This window comes from Indicator indicator, chromosome 33 (genome assembly GCF_027791375.1).
Source record: "Indicator indicator isolate 239-I01 chromosome 33, UM_Iind_1.1, whole genome shotgun sequence".
Lineage (NCBI taxonomy): Eukaryota > Metazoa > Chordata > Aves > Piciformes > Indicatoridae > Indicator > Indicator indicator.
Genome location: NC_072042.1, coordinates 1361770 through 1373688, shown reverse-complemented (window position 1 = coordinate 1373688; position 11919 = coordinate 1361770). Strand labels below are relative to the sequence as shown.

Genomic DNA, 11919 nt, shown 5'->3' with positions numbered 1-11919 from the left:
TGGAGGCTTATGAGGATGATAAAGAGAATGAAACATCATCTGTATGATGAGGAAAGGATGAGAGCCCTGGGGCTGGTTAGGCTGGAGAAGAGAAGGCTGAGAGGAGACTTTATTAACGTTTACAAATACCTGAAGAGTGGGGGTCAAGAAGAAGGGGCCAGGCCCTTTCCAGTGATAGGATCAGGGGCAACAGACATAAACTGGAACCCAGGAGGTTCCACCTCAACTTGAGGAGAAAGTTCTTTGGTGTGAGGGTGCTGGAGCCCTGGAACAGGTTGCCCAGAGAGGTTGTGGAGTCTCCTTCTCTGGAGGCTTTCAAAACCAGTCTGGCTGTGTTCCTGTGTGGCCTGCCCCGGGTGATCCTGCTCTGGCAGGGGGATTGGGCTGGGTGATCTCCAGAAGTCCTTTCCAACACCCACTATTCTGTGACTGATTCTATTGCTTCCTTGCAGCATATTTGGGACAGCCAGGACAGCATCATTCAGAAATCAGACAGCAAAGTATTGAAGCCATTAACATGTTCATGACTTTTCTTCTTTTTTTTTTTCTCCTATTATTTATTTGAAACTCCTCTTTCAAATCACACTAAAAGCACAAAACCCAAAGTACAGACACTCAGGCATGACATGGCAGAGCAGTACAGTGACAGTCCCAGCACGCTGTGCGCACTATCAATCATCATCAGAAGCAGACAGGATGAAGTCTGCATCATAGCCATCTGAAATCTTCACTCTTTTGCTGATCCCTTTCCCATAGGGTCCTGGTCAAAGGTGCTGGTTGGCAGAGCTTCAGCATTGGACTGTCTCAGCAGAAAGGTTCTTGCCCTTTCCCCCCACATTCCACTTCCCGAATGTCTCAGCTGGTGAGTTAGATGTGAGACAGATGAGGAACAGCATCTTGCTGGCAGAAAGCAAGCCTGACAAGGGCTTCAGGCCAGTGCCTACACTTCACATCAGCCAGATGGCAGAGGCCAGTGGTGGGAACCTCTGCAGTGCCTGGTGCCAAGCTGATGAAAATCAGCACTGCAGCTTGGTAGCACCAAGCCAAAAGTGCCAGTGTAGAACAAGGCACCAACTCCAGTGGTTCCCCACCACTCTTTGTAGGCTCATAAGGTGGGCTGGGTTGAAATAAGCATGATAAGGACTTCTCAGTGAGGCTGGCTATCTGGCAGCAGGGGTAAGAGGCACCAACAGCAATGCAGATGTCTTCTCACCATGAAGGGAGCTTAGATTGTTACATAGGGCGGTGGGGATTCCTTGGAAGGCAACTCTAAGGCTTCCTCATATGATGGCAGCACAGCCTGAAAGAGAAGACCATTAGTTGTGCTCTGGGGATCTCACAAAGGGTTTGATCTTGGGTGTATTTCCACCTAGCTCAAAGCAGGGTAGAAGACCCACATGGGCTGTAAGACATAAAGCACAGAAATCCAGGAGAGTTAGAGGTCAGCAGCACCTCCTCCTCCCAAAGCATGGCTGCAACAAATGGACCAAGGCTCTTTAATGGCCAGAAAAGAAGCCTCATTGCCCAAGCTCAGATCATTGCAGAGGGCCGTGAGGCAGGCACAGCAGGGCACAGGCTGCTGGCAAGACAAGGCTCAGCATAGCTGCCAGCTTTCAAGGAGACAAATGCCTACACTTAGCATTCTGTAATCCTCCTCTTTACTTCTCATCCATCTGTAGAGCATCTTTTGGTTTTGGAAGGGCTTCAGTATCTTTCCATTGTGTCAGAGCAGCTGGATGCTACTCTCCAAAGAGATCACCTAGGGAGGGACACTGATACTCAGTAGTCAGCAAGCTGTTAAGGTGAAGTGCAATGCACCAAATCTCTCAGACACTGACCCACTGAAAGGTGAAGGCCACCTTCATTTTAACAAGGGTAGCTCTATCATTCCTCAGAAACCAAAGTTCAGCTCAAATTAAAAATACATCTCTGGATCAGAGAACAGAAGTGATGTGCCTGGAGCCTGAATTTCAGGTTCCCTGCAGGTTCCATTGGTTTTGAAATATTTTATGCAGAAGTAGAGACATAGAATAGTTTGAGTTGGAAAGGACCTTAAATATCATCCAGTTTCAACTCCCTTGCCTTGGGCAAGGACATCTTGTACCAGACCAGGTTGCTCAAGGCCCCATTCAACCTGGTTCCTTCTCTGGAGACCTTCAAAGCCAACTTGGGTATGTTCCTGTGGAGCCTGCCCTAGGTGACCCTGCTTTGGCAGGGAGGTTGGACCTGGATGGAGGCAGAGGATGGTCTCTGGAGGTCTCTTCTAACCCCTAGCATCCTGTGATTCTGAGGCTTAGAGCCTCCACAACTTCTCTGAGCAACTTGTTCCAGTGTCTCTCCACCCTCATGAGGAAGAATTTCTTCCTAATGTCTCATCTAAATCCAGCTTCTTCCAGATGGAAGCCATTGCCCCTTGTCCTGTCACTCCAAGCCTTTGGATAAAGTCCCTCCCCAGCTCTCCTGTAGCCTACTTCAACTACTGGAAGGCTGCTCTAAGGTCTCCCCGGAGCCTTCTTTTCTCCAGGCTTTACATAAAGTTAAAGGACTGTAACATAATTGGATATTGATTATCTGTAGCTGTTAATGCACTTCTGAAGGATTAAACTATCTCTCAGACCATCAAAAGAAACCCCAAAAGTTAAGACCCTCCTGCACCTCATCAGTCTAAACTTTGCCTTCTCATGATGTAAACCTGAAGCAGTTTTTACTCACCTTTTCAACTGCTTGTGGGTCGACTTTCACCTCCTCTCTCTTGCTGGCTTTAATATACTTAAAGCAGCTCAGGACACACTTGAACATATAGGCCTGGAAAGGAGAGGGAGAGTGAAGTCTTCCACTACATTGCAAGCCAACAAGAGCACTTCCATTTGGCCACCAGCCTGCCATTGTCCTGCTCTCTTCTCTGGAGGTAGAGATTATGAGACTGGGTCAGCCTCTCTTGGTCCTCCACCAGAGAAGTAAGAATTCCCTCTGTGCAGATTCCATCTGTTCAGTAGGACCAGCAATACCTTTAAATGCAAGCAGGACCTCTGAGAGCACAATGGCACCAGGTGGGAAAGGAGAGGGTGTCCTCCATGGTATGGTTCTGAGCAAGCTCCAAAGCCAGCACATCTCAGAAAAGCAGCTGGGGCACAACAGTCACCTCTGAGAGATGCAAGACTCTCTTGTCAACTAGAACTGACCTGAAAGTTCATCTCAGCTACCAAAATCATAGAATCATGGGATCAAACAATCATGGAATCATGGAATCACAAAATCATAGAATACCAGAATCATGGAATCATAGAATCCCAGAATCATAGAATCATGGAATCATGGAATCATAGAATCATGGAATCATAGACTCCCAGAATCATAGAATCATGGAATCATGGAATGATAGAATTTGTCAGGGTTGGAAGGGATGTCAAGGATCATCCAGTTCCAACCCCACTGCCATGGGCAGGGACACCTCACACCACAGCAGGTTGCTCACAGCCACCTCCAGCCTGGCTGCAAAACCCTCCAGGGATGAGGCTTCCACCACCTCCATGGGCAACCTGTGCCAGTGTCTCACCACCCTCATAGGGAAGAATTTCTTCCTAACATCCAATCTGAATCTACCCATTTCTAGTTTTGCTCCATTCCCCCTAATCCTATCACTCCCTGACACCCTAGAAAGTCCCTCCCCAAAATCCAACCCAATCCCATACTTGCAGGAGCTACTCTCTTCTGAGAAGTCCACCTTGCACCTCCCTGAGGTAGAAGACGCAATCAAGGGAGCCTTGCTGAGGAAAATGGAGCAATTGATGGATTGTGGCAGAAGAAAATAAGCCAAGGCTGTGAAACATACCATATTAAATAAATATTTTCCCTGCTCTGCAGAGCCAGGCCAAGTCGTGTGCCTCTTGTTTTTATTGGCAGAAAAGCCTCCTTCAAAAACAGTTAACATTTCCAAAGGAACATTGGGAGTTGTATGCCCTGAGAAGGAGCCATCTAGCTTAGGATTTGCTAGAACAATGAGGGCTGTTTGCCTTGACACAAAGCCAAGACAAAGAAGGAGAACAAGGAATGAAGTATCTGAGCTCAATGAAGTATCAGTCTCTCAAGCAAGCTTCCAGAGATGAGGAGATAAATCCAAACTTTGACCACCCTTAGGGAATACTGCAAGAAACCTTCCCCCTTCCAAAAGCTTCTTCAGACAAGGAGAGAACATGCAAGGCATTGAAGCCATCATATAAACTGTACAAACTTACTCATCTGAGAAAGAGATCTAAAAAATAAAGTAAATGAAAATCATACAGCAAAAGACTCTTTCTTTGTTTTGGTTATGGAAGAGGTTTGGTTTTTGTTCACAGTTTCTATACCAAATTCAATGATTGCCTTCAGTTAGGACTGGTGAAGCTGCTTTCAGTCAGGACTGATTAGGGGACTTGAGCATCTCGCCCCGTGAAGAGAGACTGAGAGCCCTGAGGCTGTTTAGTCTGGAGAAGAGAAGGCTGAGAGGGATCTGATCAATGTCTATCAATAGCTGAGGGGTGGGGGGCAAGTGGAAGGGGCCAAGATCTTTTTGATGCTTCACAGTGATAAGACAAGGAACTACAGTTTCAAACTAGAACATAGAAGATTTCAGCTCAACATGAGGAGAAACTTCTTTACAGTGAGGGTGACAGAGCCCTGGAGCAGGCTGCCCAGGGGGGTTGTGGAGTCTCCTTCTCTGGAGACTTTCCAGACCCATCTGGATGTGTTCCTGTGCAGACTCCCCTGGGTGATGCTGCTCTGGCAGGGGGTTGGACTGGATGATCTCAGGAGGTCCCTTCCAACCTCTGATATACTGTGAGACTGAGACTGTGATCCTGTGGTGCAAGCAGTAGCAGACTTGAGGTGAGTGTGTAAGTACCCACAGATAATGTAGAGGCAGGCAGGGACCTTAGGATCATCCTGTTGCTGGCTAACTCAGAAGTCACTGTAGGATACCCTTGTCCACACTGAACTGTAGAGGAAAAACTCCTCTGGCAGCTCTTGACATAGTAAGTGGGTGAGAAGCTTGTCCTAGAGGTCAGGAAGTGAGCTGCTTCTGCAGTAATTATGTTAAAGCCCTCCTCTCATTTCCCATCAGAAATGTTTTACTCCCCTTGGCTCCTGCATTCTTATCATCATGCTGGTGGAGGGGGATGGCTGAGGTGAGATAAAGATTGCTTGTGGATACACAAACCAGCAGGGGAGCCTGCTCTGGGGGTGCTGGGTAAGCACCACCCCTTCACTCACTCTGCCCTTTGAAAGAACTTAGACTTGACTCCAAGGAGCTTAGACTTGAGCAGCTGATGGTCTCATCACTGGGGCTCTACAAGGAAATGTAGTAGTGACCACGCTGGTGAGCAGCTGGAAAGCTGCACAGAGAGACTTGCACATTGCAGCAGGACAGGGAATGACAGGACTGGGGGGAATGGAGCAAAAATAGAAATGGGGAGATTCAGGATGGATATTAGGAAGAAATTCTTCCCCATGAGGGTGGTGAGACACTGGAACAGGTTGCCCAGGGAGGTGGTGGAAGCCTCATCCCTGGAGGGTTTTGCAGCCAGGCTGGATGTGGCTGTGAGCAACCTGCTGTGGTGTGAGGTGTCCCTGCCCATGGCAGGGGGGTTGGAACTGGATGATCCTTGAGCTCCCTTCCAACCCTGACAGTTCTATGATTCTGTAATTCTATGTTCCCTGCAAAGGGTGGCGTTAAATGAGAGAAAGGAGAGACAGGAACATTGTGTCTATCCCCCTAGCATTGTCAGAGAGCTCTTCCCTGCTGTAAGGATGAGCAATGTTTTGCAGGTCTCCTATGAGGTCACTGGCAGAGGTGTTTAGTGGAGCAGGTGCCCCATCTCCATCTGACAAACCACTCTTTGGCTGAGTGATGCTGTGGTGTGGGAAGCAGACAACTATTCGGGGACAGTAATTGCAAGCTGGCAGGCAAACAGCACCAGATACACAGAAACATTGCAGCTTAGGAGCAATGAAATGCTTGTGATGGGTCGTTGAGCAAGGCAAATTGTGCAGAAAGATCCTGAGCTAGTCCAACACATTTAGATGGTACCTTGGTGCAGGCATTCAGTGAATTAAAAGTGATGTGCCCTAAATTGGCTAAATGGTCTTTTCAGGTCTGAAATCTTTCCTGTTGCTGCCACGTTCCTCAGTAGGTCTTTGTCACTTGGGACAAAGTCTCTCATGAAAATGATTTTGCTGCCCAGGGAGGAGGGGAGGGATTGTCACTAAGGATTGTCACTAAGCTTAAAGGATGGGGGTGGTTCCCAGTGACTTGTTTGGAGGAGTTTAGCAGACCAAGGAACACTTCTGCCTGCTCATTGCTTTACTTATTTATTTATCCTCTTCCCCCTTCCCCCCAAATCCCTGCTTCTACAAAACTCCAGCACAAGAAGTCATTGCAGTCTGGTAGCTAACCCTGTGCAACGTTCAAATCAACCAATTTGCCAGGCTGGTGAGATTGTCAGGGTTGGAAGGGACCTCAAGGGTCAGGAGTTCCAACCCCTCACCCTACAGCAGGTTGCTCACAGCCTGGCTGTAAAAACCTCCAGGGATGAGGCTTCCACTACCTCCCTGGGCAACCTCTTCCAGGGTCTCGCCACCCTCATGGGGAACAATTTCTTCCTAACATCCCATCTGAATCTCCCCATTTCAGCTGGGTTTCAGGGTTATCTCCATTCCTATTGCTCAGTTTATGCAGGTATTCAAAGATATGTTGTGGCCAAGTCTGCAGTGCAATCACACAAAGATCAAATTTCACTCCACACTGGCTTGTCTGGGCACCTGGGAAGGGTCTGAAGCAAAAGTGCTTTCCAACAGAAGTAGCACTTTTTTTTTTTTTTTTTTTCACTGTGACAGAATCTGCTCAAGTACCTGGAAAAAAAAAAAATCAGGTTTTCTTAGCTGGTCTGAAACCCCTCAGTGAAAAACCTGTCCTCTGATCCACTGAAGCAAGAAGAATAGAAAGCACCTCATGGTGGAGGTTTCTGAGCTGTAAGCAGGATTTGAGAAGCTCAGGGGTTTTAATTAAATGTCAGGGTATCAGTGTGCACAGCTCCACTCCCAGCAGTCTGAGTGGAAGATCTCACCTGCTGCTTTATGACTGCATCTATTTTGGCACACAAGCACAGGAGAGTTTCCTCTGTTTGTTTCAAACATCTTAGCCTTCTAAATGGGCAGTGAGAGGTTCTGGAGGCAAGAGAGATTTTTTGCTTTACAATTCACACCTGCAGAAGCACAAACCCAGGGATTTGAACAGGAGACCTGCCTCAGACATAGCTCCTGTTATGCCCAAGGAGAGCCCAGTGAGGCTTTCCAGTGCCCTGGAGATTTGAGAGAGAAGTAAAACCACTTCCACCTTTTCTCCAGGCTAGAAAGCTTCTTTTCAGCCTCCCCAGACCCTGCAGTCATTTACCTTCAGGAAGAGGACAGCAATGAATGCAATGGTGAAGGTGACCATCACTTTGGCATATTCCTCTGTGGGTAACTTCTCCAGGGTTGGCAAAAAGCTCTGTGAAAAGAAGAAAAGAGGGAGAGGGTCTCAGCCATAAAAAGAGGAAAAGAGGGAGAGGGTCTCAGCCATGAAAAGAGGGAGAGGGTCTCAACCATGAAAAGAGGAAAAGAGGGAGAAGGTTTCAGCCATGAAAAGAGGAAAAGAGGGAGAGGGTCTCAGCCATAAAAAGAGGAAAAGAGGGAGAGGGTCTCAACCATGAAAAGAAAAGAGGGAGAGGGTCTCAGCCATAAAAAGAGGGAGAGGGTATCAGCCACAAAAAGAGGAAAAGAGGGAGAGGGTCTCAGCCATAGAAAGAGGAAAAGAGGGAGAGGGTCTCAGCCATGAAAAGAAAAGAGGGAGAGGGTCTCAGCCATAAAAAGAGGAAAAGAGGGAGAGGGTCTCAGCTACAAACACTTGATCCTTCTAACCAGGGTCACACAAAGTGGTGGAGATCCCAACAGGTTTCTCATCCTGCTTCTCAAAACCATGGGACAAGACCAGCACCTTTCTTTCCTCATCAGAATGAGCACAGGGAATTTCCACCCCCCTCCCCCTCCCTTCCTACTCTTTACACTCCTTTGGCAAAGATTTTCAGAGGACTATTTAAATGAGGACTAAAAGTGTGACTGTTTAATAAAGATGAAAAGTTGATGCATTTTCAATGTGTGCAGGAACGCTCCATCCAAATCATTTTGCTATACAATTTGCATCCATCAGACTCTTACAAGAAAAAAAACAAAAACAACAAACCCAAGGAGTACTGGGAAGAAACACATGCAGAAGCAAGCTGCCAGTCAAGAGCATCATGTTGGTGGGAAGGTGTGGAAAATCCTCTTTTGTCCTCACAGAGCAGCTTTGGGTGTACCACAGGGGTCAGAGAAAGTGTACTCTGTGTTAACAGCCACTTCCTAGGCTGAAAAAAATCAGCTGAGCTTGCTCAAATTGCACCCTGGGCTGTATTAAAAGGAGTGTGACCAGCCGGTCAAGAGAGCTGATTGTGCCACTCTGCTCTGCTCTGGGGAGACCTCATGTGCAGGGCTGTGTCCAGTCATGGAGCCCTCAATACAAGAGAGGCATGGAGCTGATGGAGATGGTCCAGAGAAGGTCACAAAGATGATCAGAGCACCTCTACCAGCCAGACTTTGACATTAACAAACTATCCAAAGTGGCTCTCTGGGCTGCTCTTCCATCCCAGGCAGATAGGCATCTCCAGAGGGGTTGAGCCCATCCTGAAGGTGGGATGGGTATGGGGCTTAGGTGGGCTGTGGAGCACATCCATCCTGAGGATGTGTTCTCTCCACCTCTGTAGGAACACCCAGCTTTGATTAGATGTTTAATGCTTAGATGACTGAAGTTGGAGCAGAAGATTCAGGATACACTAATTCCCTAAAGGTTCAGAATGATCTCCAAACCCAGGCACACTAAACACCCCAAAGGCATGAGAAGGAGCTGGGATTGTTCAGCCTGGAGAAGAGAAGGCTCCAGGGAGACCTTAGAGTAGCATTTCAGTATCTGAAGGGGACCTACAGGAAGGCTGGGGAGGGACTGTTCAGAAGGGGCTGTGGGGATAGGATAAGGAGCAATGGTCTGAAACTGGAGCAGGGCAGAGTTAGGTTGGACATCAGGAGGAAGTTCTGCACAGTGAGGCTGGGGAGACACTGGAACAGGCTGCCCAGGGAGGTGGTGGAGGCTCCATCCCTGAAGACCTCCAAGATCAGACTTGCTGTGGCCCTGGGCAGCCTGCTCTAGCTGGGGGTATCCCTGCTGCCTGCAAGGGGGTTGGACAAGATGACCTTTGAGGGTCCCTTCCAGCCCAATGCCACCTGTGAATCACCTACCATGCTGTCTGAAGACTTGAGGCTGAAATAGGTAGGGACCTCCACACAAGAGCTGCAGAGAGTCAGAATACTCAGGCAGAAGTCCAGCAGCTGCAGAGCCAGGAATGGGATCTTTGAGTGTCCCTGCTGCCAGAAGGGCAAGGAACAAGTGTTTGGTCAATGCTACAAGATTGTGGCACCTGCACAGGTTTCCCATGTTTTCCACAGGACCTCTGGCCTGTTCACACTGAGAACCTCAGTGGTTTAGTTCACTTACACCAGCCAAAAAGAGGAGCAAACCCTCTTGCTGGGCTGATTGATCCAAGCCCCACAGAAGAACCTCCTCCAGCTGGAGCAGTGACTCTTAGCTTATCTCCAGCAAACCCTTCCTTGCAGGGGCACACCCAAAGGGACCTCTCCAAAGCCATGAGATGGAAAATAAAAGTCAACAGGGAGATTCCCAGGCACAGGAAACTGAACAGTGTCACCTGCCACCAGTCCCCAACCACCTTGCCATGAAGAACCATGGCCCAAGGTAGTGATCCTTTATTCCTCCACTAGACATTGGTCTCCATTTCATAGAGAGCAGAGGAGGCCACCCCAGAAGTGAGCTGTTACCTACCACATGGCTCAGGGAGGACACAGAAATGATTGTTGGGACTTGTATGTAGGAGCTGAACATTGTCAGGAGGCTGAGGAGGAAGTCCATGACTTGCAGAGCAAGGAAAGGGATCAGGAGACGTTCCCTCTTCTGCAAAAGAAAAGCATTGCCACTTACTGCTCTTCTGAAGGGGAGAAGGAGACCAGCTATCAGCACCTGAAATGAGGTCTGTTAAGGTGCTCCAAGAATAAAGACTTCCCTGGAATATCAGCATCTCATTCCACATAATGAAGGGCATCAATACAAACTGGATCCCAGGAAGTTCCACCTCAACTTGAGGAGAAACTTCTTTGGTGTGAGACTGCTGGAGGCCTGGAGCAGGCTGCCCAGAGAGGTTGTGGAGTCTCCTTCTCTGGAGGCTTTTAAAACCCATCTGGATGTGTTCCTGTGTGCCCTGCCCTGAGTGACCCTGCTCAATGATCTCCAGAGGTCCCTTCCAACCCTAACATTCTATGATTTTGTGATTTTTTTTTTTCTCACCCCCTTGGAAAGTTTCTCTGAATTCTCACTGTGCCATTGACACTTGATGCCATCAGAGCTGTCATTCAGCTGTCCCCAGAGTTTACCACCACAGAGAAAGCTGAGTTCCCACACCAATGCCTGCTCCTTTCTTCTCCTGCAACAGGAAATGAAGCCCCAGTGTAATAGGGGAGTTGCAGTGTCCTCCGCCCTCCAGTATCTGACTTGCAAACGAGGAAGGAAAAGAGGCAGTAAAACAACATTTCAAGATTATAACATTTCACAAAATCACAGAATTAACCAGGTTGGAAAAGACCTTCCAGATCATCAAGTCCATCCTATCACCCAACACCATCTAATCAACTAAACCATGGCACTAAGTGCCTCATTTCCATTCCTGCAGCCAAAAATAGCCTTGATGGAAATGCCACCCAGGTTTGGTAAACCTGGCAGTGAGCAGCCTTGCAGATGAGCCCAAGACTGCAAACCAGATGTCTTCCTCCCACCCTGTGAGAGAGCAGAGAGATTTATCTGCTGCTGTTAGCACAGCTCAGCATTTTCACTGCCATCCTCTAGTCCCCTCTTCTAATGCCTCCAAACTCAGAGAGGCCTCAGCCAGCAGCTAATTGTCACTTGTGCAGAACATACCTTCATCACACCAAGGAGGAGGTTGAAGCTGATGGCAAAGAGCATGAGGATCAACAGGAAACTGGTGATGACATCAGCTACAAGGAAATAAAGAAGTTACCACAGTGCTGGAAGCTGGAGCCTGACGTCTCAGCTCAATCATCCCTCCAAGGGGGAGTTCAGGAGTGATACTCTGGCAGGAGGAATTGTGTATGTGGTGCCCAGTGAGAGGGCAAGAGGTAATGAGCACAAACTGCTGAGACCACAGCTGCAATCCTGTGTCCAGTTTTGGGCTCTTCAAGAGAGACAGAGACCTGCTGGAGAGAGTCCTAGGGAGAGCCAGGAGGATGCTTAGGGGACTTCAGCATCTCCCCTGTGAAGGGAAACTGAGAGCCCTGGGGCTGTTTAGTGTGGAGAAGAGAAGGCTGAGAGGGGATCTGATCAATGTCTATCAATAGCTGAGGGGTGGGTGTCCAGTGCCAGGGCCCAATCTTTTTTTTCAGAGGTGCACAGTAATAAGCCAAGGAACAATAGATACCAACTTGAACATAGAAGGTTTCACCTCAACATGAGGAGAAACTTCTTTGGTGTGAGGGTGACAGAGCCCTGGAGCAGGCTACCCAGAGAGGTTGTGGAGTCTTCTTCTCTGGAGACTTCCCAACCCCACCTGGCTGCTTTCCTGTGTGCCCTGCCCTGGGTGATGCTGCTCTGGCAGGGGGGTTGGACCTGATGATCTCTGGAGGTCCCTTCCAACCTGAAACGTACTGTGGTACTGTGGCACTGTGTTATTGTGAACTTGAACATAGGAAGTTCCATCTAAACACGAGGAGTAACTTCATGTTGAGGCTGGT

At 48.4% G+C, this 11919-nt stretch overlaps 1 protein-coding gene across 1 annotated transcript in view; it reads right to left on the bottom strand.

The window, feature by feature from the left end:
- Window positions 1-553: 553 nt before the first annotated feature.
- Window positions 554-11919, bottom strand: part of LAPTM5 (lysosomal protein transmembrane 5) — a 28729-nt gene continuing 17363 nt past the window's right edge. The window contains exons 3-8 of the mRNA XM_054395388.1: window positions 11090-11166; window positions 9944-10072; window positions 9343-9468; window positions 7427-7522; window positions 2713-2805; window positions 554-1300 (exon numbers count right to left, since the gene is read on the bottom strand). Of these exons, the coding sequence (XP_054251363.1) occupies window positions 1226-1300; window positions 2713-2805; window positions 7427-7522; window positions 9343-9468; window positions 9944-10072; window positions 11090-11166 (596 nt within the window). The 3' untranslated portion in view covers window positions 554-1225. The remainder of the gene's footprint in view (window positions 1301-2712; window positions 2806-7426; window positions 7523-9342; window positions 9469-9943; window positions 10073-11089; window positions 11167-11919) is intronic.